We start from the raw sequence: 14,738 nt of genomic DNA, 5'->3' as shown, positions 1-14,738 counted from the left end.
CCTTGGAGCACAAATCCTCTGGCTCAGACACTGACAACACTGGCAGACTTAAATCACACCATTACCAGTGCCTTGAGTCTCACTCCTGCTACGACATTTTTCTTTTTAAAAAACACTTGGATGTGACAATAAGAAAATGTGACTTTTCTAGCTGAGAGGGAGCCCTCCCCTTGCATAAAGGACGCCTTGCTCCAGCAGATTACTGGCCTTCCTGCAGGTGCTCTCATTCAGGAAGTGCCTGAATGCTCTGGCTCTGACTCGGGAGCCTTTACCAAGAAGGAAACTCCCTTGGCTCCAAAGCCCTCTTAGAAACAGCCTCTCTGCAGATTACAGAAGCTACCCAGGCATCCCTCCCTCAGCCAGGCCCACAGGGCTGCTGGGTTACCTTGTCTTCAGGTCTCCCTCCTCTCCATCCTCGGCCCCTTCCATGTCCTCCTCCGGGCACTCTTCCTCATTCCCAGCTCTTGGGGGCAGTTCACTCTCCTTAAGAAACTCAGCCGCTTCTGGCGTGGGCAGAGTATGGTCAATAACTGTGCTGTCCTTCCCAGCTTTCCAAAGTTTGTACCTTTCTGGCTGGAACTTCCTCACGAACACATCCATGGAGATCTTCACCATATCCTTTCTGCAGGAACACTGTCACGAGTAACCAAAAGAGCTCTAGGTGAGCACGCCTTAACTGCTTCCACCTCAACCCCATATGCTATGGCCTCCCTCCAACTGGAAAAAAAGCACAAGACAGTTTAAAACCAAATTGTTTTGGTTCACAGACTGAGGGCATGCTGTCCTTGCAGAGCCTTCAAACATGAAGGGAAGCAGGCCAAAAGCGGCAGAAAATGCATGGCACTGGGCCAAGTCCACCCAGGCACTAACTAGGGTGCATGGAGGGTAGTTAGAGACGAGGCTCTGCACGTGGGTTCCAGGATGGTCAACAGCCACCTGCCCTCTGACATCTGCCCAAGCCAGCCCACACAATCAAGTCTACTACGCCCAAACATCCAGCCCTGCTGCCTGCCTAGAGTAAAAGTAAACCCCTAAGAATTTCTCAACGAGAATTCTCAGAGTCACCGAATCAAGAAATATTGATACATGTGAGTGTGTGGTTTTAATGCCTAATGGACTTGAGCACAAAACTTCATTTTATACTTCCCAAATCTGAACACATTTTAAAAAATTTCTCAAGAACACAAAATGTTGGCACTTTTGCACATTCCTACTCAGTCTGTTTCTGAATTTCAACAGTTTACGGAAATGTTCTAATCACTAGCCAGTGTATCTAACCAGAATTTGCTCAACCAGACATTTTTAGTCATGGTGTTACAGAAAGAATCAAAGTGGGCTTACCAGCACAGCTTGCTTGCCATACTCAATCCACCGACGGGTAGCAAAATTGGTAGACTCCGCACAGTTGAAGCCATGATTAAAGCCGGCATGGTAACCATAAGGGAAAGTGATCATAAACTCTCCAGCTTCTTGCGTCACCTGCACAAAAGCAGACTTGAAGCAGCTGCTTCAAACGGCAGAATACTATAGAACTGGCACTCTGAGCTCCAGCTCAGCCACAAGTTAACCAAGTAACCAAGGGTAAGTCATAAAACCACTGGTGTCTTGGTATCTTTTGTAAAATGCAAAGCCTTGACCTAATCAGATGCTATGACTGTATTTAACAATTCCTCCAAATTAATACTGTTCAAAAAGATCAGACTCGTCCTTTGGCACCACAAAGGTACAGTAGCCCCACCTTTAATACCCTTAGATCAAAGTGTTCGTATACAGTTTAGCTTTGGCGGATACCTGGTATAGAGCGATGAACTAGAAGAAAACTGTAAAATAAACACCAGAAAGAAGGTGTGTGTGTAAGCCCAAGAACTTCTGTATGTAAAATCAGCTCACCTTGTCAAAGGGAATTCCGTATTTCTTCAGCATTAAAGGGGAAATCAGGGTCATCTTATGGCGGAGAAAAGCCTCACAGCTTTGAGCACTTCCTGGGAAAAAGCCTGTGCAGTTGAAAATGGGTATGGGTTAACACAATGCTCCACATTAGCTCTGCAACGGGCTCACTTCACACGTGCATCTCATCTGGGCAATAAAGAGGATGAATCACCAGTGTGAACTCCAAGGATCCCTCTAGCTCCAGACCAATTCTAGGATTCTGCAATGAGCTTCTAAACTCACTCCCACATAGGGCGCTACATGGGTAATCAAATTCTGTTTGGGGGATTAAGATCCCCCAAGCTGCCTCTGTTCTTATAGAGCTCTGAAGCTATTTAGGACCTTTCTCCAGTCACCTGTATCCTCAATCTTTTGTCAGTAACAGCTACAGTATAGTTTACCCAGGTTTTCTTGAAATAGGCTCTCTTAAAGGGACAAATCTATCAAAGTCCCCTTAAAAGAATCATAGCATAATATAATTCAATTTTGACTTTAACATTTGGGTTTTTGGCAAAAAGAATGAGACTCAATATGACTGATAGACTATCCTCGGTCAAATAAACCCGTGGTTGGTAAAACTGAAGCAAAGATGCCAAAGAAGGAATGAGGAAATGCTTTCTCGGGATGAAGCAGGGGAAGAATCTGCTTGTCCTTGCTCTGCTAAGGTAACTAATCTGGCAGTCCAGCCCACCCCCACCTGCAGGCCTGTGAAAGGCCATGTAAGAATCTGACCACAAGAAACGCAAATGTTAGAGCAATGAGCACAGCTCGCAGGAGGGTCCAACCCAGCACAGGGAGGAGACACAGTACCTTTGGCGAGGCGCTCCAACCGCTTGCCATGCTCAGGTGGAACGGAGTACCTGCAATCACATGAGAGCATCAGACCCTGGGCAGGGGTCAGGTACAGGACCTAAGGGGCTTGTTTCCACTCTCAAAACACCTTGAAATAGCAGATTTTTTAAACTTCCCAAGCACTAGAAAGGAATCTGGAAAAATGAAATATTAGACTATTTGGAGAGAGGGGTGGGAGCCCCCATAGAAGTGTGAGTGAATTTATTTATTCTAAAGTCATTCATTTAATAAGACATTAAATATTCACCATGAACCAGGGTTTATGGTATACAATGTTACTCTCCTTTATAATGTTGTTCATGTAATAAAATTTTTAAAAGGTAAAAAAAGAAGGATCGCTTTCTATAACCTCCGTAATTCTAAAAATGCTCCTGGCAGAGCCTGAAAGGCCTAACTGGGGGTATGCTAGAAGGATGGAAAATGAGGTGAAGATGGATCAGACTCTTAGAGGCCTAGCCCTGTGTCTGCTGATGAATGAGCCCATTTTCCCTCCAACTCCCCGATAGCTACATACACTGATTACCCAATAATGAATTACTCCTCTATCCAGTAGGGTATCTAAACACCACAGAAACTGCATTTCATTAAGAGAGAGAGAGAAAGAAAGAAAGAAAGGAAAAAAAGAACTTTTAAAACTTTTGCAAAGCTGTTAAACTTTGTATTCTGAAACTCACAGTAACTATTTTAACCTTTATAATCTATTCTAAAGATTATTCCAGAACAACAACAAATCTTCCCATTCCAACTAGCTTCATTACATTATCATACAAAACAGAGGAGAAGAGTTGAGAAAAATGTCACCTAAAGGACTTGGGATCCATGAAGCAACCTTGCACAGAAGTCCCTGAAGGTCCCATTCAAACAACCTAAAGAGTGTATATAATTAATAACTAGAAAACCTTCTCCTGATATGAGAATGGAAACCCAACATGAGGGAATTTTGAGTAAACAATGATGGTCAAGATACACAAGCTACATTTACAGATTCTATAAGACTGGCCATCTAACCAAGGAAAATGGGTCAATAGGGAGTAACCATAGGCTCAAAGGTTTTATTCCCCAGGTCAGAAACTGGAAAGCATGTGAAAGAAGAAACGAAAATCCCTGAGAAAGGATGTGGCTGAAGATGCCGAAAAAAAAAAATGAAGATGGATACGGTTTTCACAACTCCCCAAAACCCGGCCCATGGTGTCCCCTCCAGCCTCAGCACCCACTTCCCATCCTTGCACATGGCACCCAAACTACAGTGGAGTTCCTCTAGCTCTCTCAACACATGCTCTCTCAACTTAGCAGCTTTGGGACTGTATGTGTGGTCCCAAACGCCTGGACACACTTCCCTCAGTCTCCCCTCTCCCAAACCCACCACCATCCACCCAGCTACACCCTTCTCATTTTTTAGGTCTCAGCTTAGTTGTCACCTCTGCCAAGGAAGCCTTCTCTAATCCCCACCCCAGCCCACCCCAGTGCCCTTCGTATGTGGACCTTAGCACCCACTACTTTCCCATCAGAGCTTTCCTCACACCGTATTATCACTCTTGCACACTTCTCACTTTCTGTACCCTGACTGGTCTCCTATCTGTGTGAGGGCGGGTACCTCATCTGCCTTATTCACTACTGCTATCCATAGCACCTCTGCTGAAGTGCCGACACTGAGAGATGGGTCAGGGAGGAAAGAGGACCAATCTTTGTCTCCCCAACAGGACTGGTAACATCCTGGAGAGCAGGAAATATACGCTGAGTAGCCTTGCATCCCCTCTTGTGTTAAGCACATACTGCTGCTCACCAAATATTTTTTCCATGAGGAAAAGAAAGCTTTCTATCATCTGAAGGAGTGACTCCAGTCTTGGAAGTCTGCCTCTAAGAAATGCCTCAGGCCTGTTCAGAAAAAGAAATTAGAAAGCAGTGGAATAGCCTGAAAGAGCCCCTGTGGCTTTCCGTAACTCAGCCAACTTATGCTTCCATACAGTGGTATTAAGTGCCTGCTCTCTAAAGCCTAGCTACTCAAAAGGGAGTCTGAGCACCAGAGCTCCAATAGCATCCCAGCACTTGAAAGTGTGTTTAAAGTGTAGAATTCCAGCTCCACCCCAACCCTAATGAACCAGAATCTGCATTTTAACCAGTCCCAAAGTGTTTCCCATGCATGTTAAAGGTGAGCCCCTGCTCTAGCATGGGAAGCCCAGTGCCAGCTGAAGGCAGACTTTACCAGGACTTTGGTTCTCCAAAGTGCAGGTAGTTGATGCTGTATAGGTCCATGTCTTCGGTGTGCCAGGCAAAGGATGTCTTCCACATCCCAAAGTACAGGTATGGGGTGTTCACACCCTCAATGGTGATCCCACTCTCCTTTTCCACCAAGTCCAGGATGGTTCTCAGCCGGCCGATATTCCACTCATCGACATGCTGCAAAAGAAATGACAGTCCAGGGCAAGTTACATTTGAATATGAGCTGAGGCTCTGAGCTTATAAATCCCAGAATAGGTCACAGGGGAGCTGTTATCTCTGCCAAACGTGCGGAATAATACGGACATGAAGACCGCAGCATCCCTCACTCACTTTCGCAGCTACCATTGGAACTGATGCCAACATACCTTCAAAGTGCAAATACCGCTCTGTGAACGAGGTTAGTGTAGAAAGATGCATAAAGAGATGACAGGCACCTGTTTTAAAGCCCCGGAGGAAGAATTTGAACCAAAGCTAAAGAAACAGGTCAAAATAGGAAAGAACTCAGACCACAAAAAAAAAAAAAAAAAAAAAAACCAAAGCATGGGAATTAACTATAGCAATTTTGTGGCTTTTTCAGTCCCAATTTTCACTTGGTAGCATCTTCATAAAAGTCTGTAATATCCTCTTCCTGCATTGCAATGGTTGGCCAGGAGCTCACCGCACGTAAGTGGTTTCTGGATTATTAAGCCCTGCCTTGTACCTCCCCATCCTGGATCCTTACAGCATCTTCCTGCCATTCATCCCTATGAGCTTGACCTTCTACCCAAAAAAACTGTTATCAACAAACTTGGAATTCACTTTTAAAACTCTTCCAATAATTGATAAAAACATTAAAATTGGCTGGGCACAGTGGCTCACACCTATAATCCTAGCACTCTGGGAGGCCGAGGTGGGAGGATCCTTTGAGCTCAGGAGTTCAAGACCAGCCTGAGCAAGAGCAAGATCCCATCTCTACTAAAACTAAAAAGAAATTAGCTGGACAACTAAAAATATATATACAAAAAATTAGCCAGGCATGGTGGCACATGCCTATAGTGCCAGCTACTCGGGAGGCTGAGGCAGGAGGATTGCTTGGGCCCAGGAGTTTCAGGTTGCTGTTAGCTAGGCTGATGCCACGGCACGCCAGCCCAGGCAACAGAGCGAGACTCTGTCTCAAAAAAAAAAAAAAAGAAACAAAAACAAACAACCAAAACATCAAAATTAACATGAGTGATAATCTCTGAAAGACTCTACAGATTTTTCAATCATCCAAAGACAGTCCCAAATATTTTCCCCTCCTACCATATTTAAGAGTTTTGGGTTTTTGTCGTTTTTTTTGAGACAGGGTCTCACTCTGTTGCCTGGGCTAGAGTGCAGTGGTGTCATCATAGGTCACTGTACCTGAAACTCCTAGGCTCAAATGATCTTCCTCTCTCAACCTCTGCAAAAGCTGGGACTACAGGCACGTACCACTACACTCACCTTTTTTTTTTTTTTTTTTTTTTTGTCTCGCTGTTGCCTCCCAGGCTAGTCTCAAACTCCTGGCCTTAAGTGATTCTCCCGCCTTGCCCTCCCAAAGTGCTAGGATTATGGGCGGTGGGACCATGCCCAGGTAAGACAGTTCTTTATCCCAAAAGCACTATGTCCCAAGGCAATGCAATCAGTTAAAATGGCTTTTGCTACAGAATCTTGTTTGAGGGTTCTGAAAAATCAAAACACTTCTCTTCTCAAATATATGCCCTTTTCATTAGATTAGTCAGTGATCTTTTTTCTGCAGAAACCACACTGCCGCTCCTCCATTTCATTTTCTGATTCGCCCCACCCTTTCAAGAATTCATCAACTACCACCCACTGACTATGCTAACAGCCCTTGAACAGAACACCACATCATTCAATTCACATGTAAAGTGGGAGAAATAAAATTCAGTCACATGCAAAAATACCCACAATTAAGCAAGCTCTGCACATCAGCTGGTGGTAGATCATTCATTTGTTCATCTACCCATTCACCAAACAGGTTTTAGGAGCCTACTCTGCACTAGGCAGAAAAAAATGGCATTACATTAGAAAATTACAAAAATGTTGCAGAGGGCTTCCGGTCAGTCTCACCTTTTCATAGAGAGTACCATTCACATCTGCACCATAGATTGGAGGATTGAATGTGAGATTTTTCCAGTATTTCCGCTCAAGCTCTTCAAACTCACTATAGCGTGGGGTACAGTACCTTTTAAAGTTAAAGAAAAAAAAAAGTATTAACCATTTACAGGGGTTTATTAGGCATTATGAACAGCGTAAGACATAGTCCCCTATTCCAGGAACACAACACATTTCTAATGAACAAGACATAATTTGGCCCTCAAGGCTCTAACACCCTTATTAATATCCCTTCCATGAGCTCTGGGACTCAGGAAGGTAATGTACACACAGACGTACACCCATCTTCCTTAAGAAGCATGACACCCTCAATTCTACTTAAATTACACCCTGCTAGATTCAGGAGCAGCCTGGCCACCCAGGGAGAAAATGGGCTTCCAGACTTGTGAGAACCAAGAACCACAAATCCCAACACATCCACAGACAGCCGAAACCCACCAGCTTGTGAAAAGCTAAGACTTTCTAACAGCATCCACTTCTCTAAACTGTCATAAAGGAAGAAGGCTCATTTGTATATATCACTGCTATATTCCCAGCACCTTATGCAGCAGCTAACACTCAACAAATAATTATGCCCCAAAACGTAAAATATTTTAGAAAAAATATATAAGTCCTAAAAATATAAAAATAGATTTTTACACATCAATATTCTATTTAGGGAAATATACATACATACATATACACATATTCATATCTACGCATCTCTATCTGAAGCCATAAAAATATCTATACTCTTTAGCTTAATAATCACATATTGAGAATTTACCCCAAAAAGTATTTTTTAAGAAGTTCAAACCATTTAAAAATTCTTATGTAGCAATTTAAAAGGAGTAATACAGAAACCTTACAGGTATTTGAAAAGGTAGAAAACCTAAGGCACACTGTAACTAAAATGGCAAAAATTATCATGAGTGGATGAAGAGTGGACACGAAACCCAAAATGAAATGGTGTGGAGATAATGAAAATGAGTTTAAAAATCTTACTTTACATACTGCCTTGCATTTTAATGTCAATCTAGTAAATAATAGATTTTAGAAACATAATGGTCTCTTTGAAATATAAATAACTCCTCTACCTCCAACTGATGTGCTTTATAAATTCAAGTTTTTACCTACTGGCTTTTCTTAAAGCTACCTGGACATTTAAATAGAAATCAAAGGTAAGAATTTCCAGCAGGGGGTGGGGAACCTGCAGGCTTGGGGCCACATGTGACCTTCTGGATCCTTGAGTGTGGCCTTTTGACTGAATACAAATTTTACAAAACAAATCACTTGAGGCCCCAGGTTCCCCACCCCTGGTAGGGCTGGTGAATTTAAAAAGAAAAGGAAGTAACCTGAAAGAAGAAAAAGCCTAGCACCTGTTAACAAAAAAAAGAGAGAGGAAGCTACAGCCCCTCCGTGTGAGAAACAGAAGGCAGGTGAGGTTGGTCCCCATGCATGGGAAAAATCAGACATCAGGCATGACGTGAAGGATGATGTGGCCTTTCATCTGAAGAGCAAGTCACACAGACTTTAACATAAATTCTCTGATTGGCCAGCAGGTTGGCTAGCAATGTAGATGTTTTAAAAGTTGTCAACAAAACTGGAAGACCTCAATTAGAATTGTGATAAATCAAATGAAAAGAAGGCTGAGAGTAGAAATAGAAAGAGCAAGACCTGACATGAGACAGAGATGATTAAGCACATGAAGTGCCATCCCCAGAAGTGTGAAGGCTGGCAAGCGAAAGAGGCTGCTCTGGGCTTGTGCACGGTGAAGGCGTAGGTATGTCTCACAGGCTGAAATCAAGGCACACTTGGATCAAAAAGGTCAGGAGGAGAAGCAAGGGAAAGAGGTGGCAACCCTGTGTGGAAACTCAAAATTAAGGAGTATAGTCGAAACTGAGAAGATCCAAGAAAGAAGATTAGAAGTAGTCAGAGCGAAATGAAGGAAACAAAATTTATTCTCCATGAATGCGAAGTAAAATGAGAGCTAAATATTAAAAACAGCAAGGAAAAACAACTGGAAACAGCAGGCCTAAAGAAAGAAAGACATTTCTAAAAGAGTCAAGAATGCACAGATGATGTACGGAGTGACAGAATATAGCAACCAGCTTGATAGTTTATTTACATTTGTTAATGTCAAAACGGAAATGAGCTAGCAGCTGGATGGGCGTGATTAAAGACAAAGGATCCCTAGAGGAGAGATGAACTGAAACTACTGAAGCCTTTCTGATAAGCAGGTGGTGTCAATACATACAGCAAAAGCTCCTTTTGATCGACCTCCGATTTTCTCCTTTGCAACTTTACAATTTTACCAGAGTCAGAAAATGATTCTACTTCTGATGGAAAACAATGAGATTACTTCATATGAGAAAAGGGACAGGTTTAGATTGTGACGCAGTACTGAGAGGAGGAAATGCTTCCATAAAAAGAGTAGAGAGGGAAACAGAAGCCAGAAGAGAGGAAACTGTTTTTCAGTAGGACAGTAGCAATCTTGGAGATGCTAGGAAGATGAGACAATAGCTCCTAGACACTATGACAGGTAAGAAACTGTTTGCACTCACTTATCGCTATTAGCTATCTTGCGGAACTCTCGAACAGTCATAGCTTTCTTCTGTATGTTGTACTGAGTGAAGAGGCCAGACTGCCCTGTCACCAGCTGTTGGATGGGGGCAGGAATGATCAAATCATCAATATCATCATAGGATGCTCGTGGCTTCCACTCTTTTGGAGGAACAACCTGTAGGGAACACAACAGACAGATGAAAAACCTGGTAAGCCAGTCAGAGTTCAGGAAGTATGTAGGTTGCTATCCAACCTTACAGTCAATTTTACTGGCAAGTTACTTTAATTTACCCATGCTCATCCAAACACAGATATGCTAACCCTGATCCAGTTTTGCCACCAACTAGCTGCCTAGTTGCAATGACCTAAAGTAAGTAACACTTATTCCCTGCCTCAGTACTTTATCTGGGCACCAGGAAGGAGGTTGAAGAGTTGATTCTTCCTCAATCTAACAGCCTAGAGCTCTCTTTAAAAAAAGAAACAAAACAAAACAAAACCCCCATAAATTTACTTGATGTGGTCAACTCTATACTCGTATAGTTTTCTCCTCCGTAGGTGGCAAACTCATGGTGGAGTTGGGTGCTTTAGTGATTTTTTTTAACTGTTACTAAGTACTCATGCCATCTACTTCTCTTGCTCTCATTTCAGCCTCTTCACCATGAGACCTGAAGCACCACCGCAGCCAGGTCTGGAGATGCTAGCTCTTAACCTCCCCTTTTTGGAGATTCCAAGCAGCTCTCACCCTACCTAAAAGCCGACATGTTTCTCATGTTAACAAATGAATTAACTTGCAAATGGACAGCATTTGCTAAAGTCATCACCACACCCAACTTTCAGTAAACTTAGTTCCAGTCTTCATTTAGGAAACATCTTAACAGCTGCCCTCACAAAAGCCATGTGGAACAATCCCAACTCCTTACCTTGGCTAGCCCAGCCCTGTGAGCTCCCTGGGATTCAATATAGGCAATATATCGACTGAAGTTCCGGAACTCTTCCATGGTTGGATAAAAGGTCATTATCCGAGCACTGGGATTCAGGGTTTCAGATTCAGAAGCCATTTTCCCTCTTTTTTGAGATCACTTTGGTCAGACGGGAATCTAAAGAAATACATTAAGAGCATAAAATTGGCAGAGTGCGGTGGCTCACGCCTATAAACCTAGCACTCTGGGAGGCCGAGGCGGGTGGATCGTTTGAGCTCAGGAGTTCGCGACCAGCCTGAGCAAAAGCGAGACCCCATCTCTACTAAAAAAAAATAGAAAGAAATTATATGGACAACTAAAAATATATAGAAAAAATTAGCTGGGCATGGTGGCACATGCCTGTTGTCCCAGCTACTAGGGAGGCTGAGGCAGGAGGATTGCTTGAGCCCAGGAGTTTGAGGTTGCTATGAGCTAGGCTGATGCCACGGCACTCTAGCCTGGGCAACACAGTGAGACTCTGTCTCAAAAAAAAAAAAAAAAGGCATGAAATTATATAAAATGTAATTAAAATTAAATGCTGGGAATATCAGTACTGAAAATAGTAAAAGATGGTGTAAAAATTCTGAAGAAGCATTAAGACCTCACACTTGGAATATGCCTCTAGAAAAGTTATTTAAATGAACTAGACATACAAATAGAAAAGGTTCTGTTTAAAAAGAAACTGATGTATCAAAACTGCATGTATCCAAATCTCACTTAAACAGAGACACTGTATCAGCTAAAAAAAGGAAACTGTAAGTATTTGGTTGTTGGTCCTATCTTACTACAGCTGACCTGCCCGTATTTTACTTTTTCCTTTTCAAGTTATTCCCTTATTCACACCTTGCTAATCACTTCTCAAACTATTAAACATAATATACTACAACCTGATTTGAAAAGCCACCTATGAGCTCCTTCCCACGGCACAGCTTTAAAACAGGATTATAGATTCCTAAGAAAAGTTAGTTGGCTACAGGATAAGTTTAAGGGTTCTAAAGTACTTTGATATTAGCAGTGTGATTTACGATTTTAAAACCCTAAAGTGAAATTGTTCTGATAACTAAACCAAAATGCAGTTTCAGCAATACTTAATCAAATCAAGCTGGAACTTGTTTCAATTGCACTGTACCCAGAATTCAAAGGACAAAATTTAAACAGGCAATACAGGACAAACTTCATAACTGACTAGAGAAAGCAAAATAAATCCTTTATGTTTTTAGAAGAGGATTTCAGCTAAGTGGGTGCATCTCCATTGCCTAGTAACACAACAGACAATCTCAAATGTACCAAGCATACCAGTCAAAAGGAGCCAGTTTAGAAGCAAACAGTATGTCCTTCCTTTACTAAACCTCCTCACTAAGGGTCCAGCAGTTCTGCTCCCACAATCTGGGGCCCAAAGCAATGGCAGTGCAGCTACAAGGGTCCCCTTGAGAGCTCAGAAGAAAGGAAACTGCCTCCAATCTACCAGAAATCTAGTAACAGATGTGAGAGATAGCATGGAGCAGAACTGTATAAGGTAGAAGACAAACCCTTATTGCCCACATCTCTTAGCCTTCCATTCCACCAAAAATAGGGTGTGTTCCTGGCCGGGAGCTGTTTATGAACCTTGCAGAAACTTTGCATGGCAGGCATACTGTTATCTCTGCTTTACATACCAGGAAATTTGCCCACAGTGCACTCCTAGTGCACCTTCCATTACCCTATACTACTTACATTCTAACCTCCACCTAGACTGTTCTTTGCAAGGGCAGATCCAAGCATGGAGAACCCCGAAGCTTATTCAATTTTGAGGAAACTCTTAAAATAAAGAATTCAAAATATCCTACCTTTGCAAATTTTATAAAAACATACAATCACGTGAATACAATATGGGGGCCTCCCCAGGCCTTGAAAGGGGCCCTAATGGGGCTTCATCAGCCTCTGGCCCTATTCATCTTTGTATGCCTAGAACAATGCATGGCACAGAGTAGGCACTCCGTAACTGCTGAATAACTGATTTGCTCACCCTCACCTCAGCTGTTCATCCCCTTTCTTCAATTCTAGGATTCCCTTACCCCAGCCTATTCCCTGGGAAAAGCTCCCGTTTTCTGACACCCTCCCGCATCCAGCAACAAAGCCTAGTGTTTCAAGAGCACCGGCTTCGGAGTCAAAATTCAGAACACAGATCGGGTCACTGCCGTTTATCAGCTGTGTGGCCTTGGTTGTGTGAGTTAACTGAGACTCAGTTTCTCTACCTGTAAAATGGAGATTCCAACCCCCTGCCCTGCACGGTTGCTGTGATTAGCTCAGATGATGCAAGCGAAACGCTAGGCCCGGTACTTAACCACTCAATAAAGGTAGCTATTGCTAACAACCACCTCAAAACTCCCGCAGCTTTCCTCCGCAGTCGCTCCCGCGAGTATCACTGCAAAGACAGACCCCGCGCCCAAGGTCCCCGAACCTCACCGCTTAAAGGTCCAGCCCCTCTCGGCCCCGCCGCCTAGGCGAGTGAGGCCCGGCCGCAGGAAGAAGAAAATAAGGCCCAGAGGACTCGCCCCCCTGTCCTGACGTCCATTGGCCATAAAAGATTGGAAAGGGCCAATCTCAGAATCCATTTTAGAAGTTCCTTTTCCTATTGGCCGAGAAATATGCCTATCACTCACCGATGAAAGACTCGCCCCCGCCGCCCCTCCCCCACCGAAGCTCACGGTCACGGCTACAGCAGCAACGAACTTAAAGGATTCCAAAATCCTATGGTTCTCACCTAAAGTCCCAAGCCCCGGCAGGGCTTAGGCTCGGCTTCTGCTGTCGCCACTAGCCGATCCTATTGCTTTTCCAGCAGGCGAAGGACAAAGCTCCGCCTCCTCCAAAGTCGGCATCTGCGCAGCCGTACAACGCCCCACAGAGTCAACCAATCCGAGGGGGGCTATAAGCCTTCAATCAGCCAATGAGCACGCGCTGCAGCCGCCCCAAAGTCCGGCGATATCAATCTGCTCAGCCTATGAGCGCTGGCTGGGGCTGTTGCCAGGAGGAAACGCTGTACCATTCGGGAACGCGGCCACTGAGCATCTCGGCTAGATCGAGGAGTTGGCCAATCATAGGAGGGCTCTGGCCACCCATAACTAATCAGGGTTGAAAGAAGCGAGTACCTAGAAATGGGCTGGTCGGTTAGGTGGTTATAGGTTACTATAGGATGTTTGTAAGGAAAAGATGGGGCAAAGTTTTCTTGGGGTAAGTAGCTCCTTTGTCTAAGGTGGAAGTGTGTTGAGGGTCCGTAGGGGCAGCCTCCGCGGTCAAGGAGTTCTGAAAAGGTGACCAACTTGTCCCAGTTTGTCCAGCATTGTCTTGGGGTTGTTTCGGGTTTTTTGTTTGTTTGTTTGTTCTGTTTTGTTTTGTTTTGTTTTTTGAGACAGAGTCTTGCTCTGTTGCCTGGGTAGAGTACCGTGGCGTCAGGCTGGCTCACAGCAACCTCAAACTCCTGGGCTCAAGCGATCCTTCTGCCTCAGCCTCCCGTGTAGCTGGGACTACAGCCATGCGCCACCATGCCCAGCTAATTTTTCTATATATTTTTAGTTGTCCAGCTAATTTCTTTCTATTTTTAGTAGACACGGGGGCGGAGGGGGAGTTGTCTCACTCTTGCTCAGGCTGGTCTCGAACTCCTGACCTTGAGTGATCCTCCTGCCTCGGCCTCCCAGAGTGCTAGGATTACAGGCGTGAGCCACCACGCCTGGCCCATTGTCTCGGTTTTTAAAACAAAATCCTATGTCCTTGGAATCCCCACACTCGCTGGCAAGCGGGGACAGTTCCTGAGGCGAAAGGAGCCCTGAGGGTCATTAGGACAGGTTCTAAGGGAAGGTGTCCTTAGGGTCATTAAAAGGCAGTTCCTTGGTGAATGGGGATTTGGGGGTCATCAGGATCAGCTCTTGGGACAGAGAGAGGGCATCCTGGGAGTCATTAGAGGCACTTCAGGAGGTTGAGAGGGTCCTAGATGTCATTAGGAGTGGTTCCTAAGGAGTAGTGAGTCACCTTAAGGAGTTCCCGGATTTTCAAGGGTGATGGGGAATGAGGCGTTACAGAACACCCTTATTATTCAAATAGGAAAGCAGAATACCCACAACCAGA

General features: G+C 44.1%; 1 protein-coding gene across 1 annotated transcript in view; it reads right to left on the bottom strand.

Annotated features, from left to right (window-relative positions):
* KDM4A (lysine demethylase 4A) overlaps positions 1-13,483 on the bottom strand; it is a 44,721-nt gene extending 31,238 nt beyond the window's left edge. Inside the window, exons 1-9 of the mRNA XM_069479815.1 lie at positions 13,381-13,483; positions 10,599-10,775; positions 9,678-9,853; positions 7,090-7,204; positions 4,985-5,178; positions 2,740-2,789; positions 1,891-1,994; positions 1,342-1,479; positions 386-633 (exon numbers count right to left, since the gene is read on the bottom strand). Coding sequence (XP_069335916.1) covers positions 386-633; positions 1,342-1,479; positions 1,891-1,994; positions 2,740-2,789; positions 4,985-5,178; positions 7,090-7,204; positions 9,678-9,853; positions 10,599-10,736 — 1,163 coding nt within the window. The 5' untranslated portion in view covers positions 10,737-10,775; positions 13,381-13,483. The remainder of the gene's footprint in view (positions 1-385; positions 634-1,341; positions 1,480-1,890; positions 1,995-2,739; positions 2,790-4,984; positions 5,179-7,089; positions 7,205-9,677; positions 9,854-10,598; positions 10,776-13,380) is intronic.
* Between the last annotated feature and the right edge of the window lie 1,255 nt (positions 13,484-14,738).

The sequence above is a fragment of the Eulemur rufifrons genome, chromosome 8, assembly GCF_041146395.1.
Source record: "Eulemur rufifrons isolate Redbay chromosome 8, OSU_ERuf_1, whole genome shotgun sequence".
Lineage (NCBI taxonomy): Eukaryota > Metazoa > Chordata > Mammalia > Primates > Lemuridae > Eulemur > Eulemur rufifrons.
The sequence above is the reverse complement of the archived record's forward strand: the minus strand, read 5'-3'. Positions and strand labels throughout refer to the sequence as shown.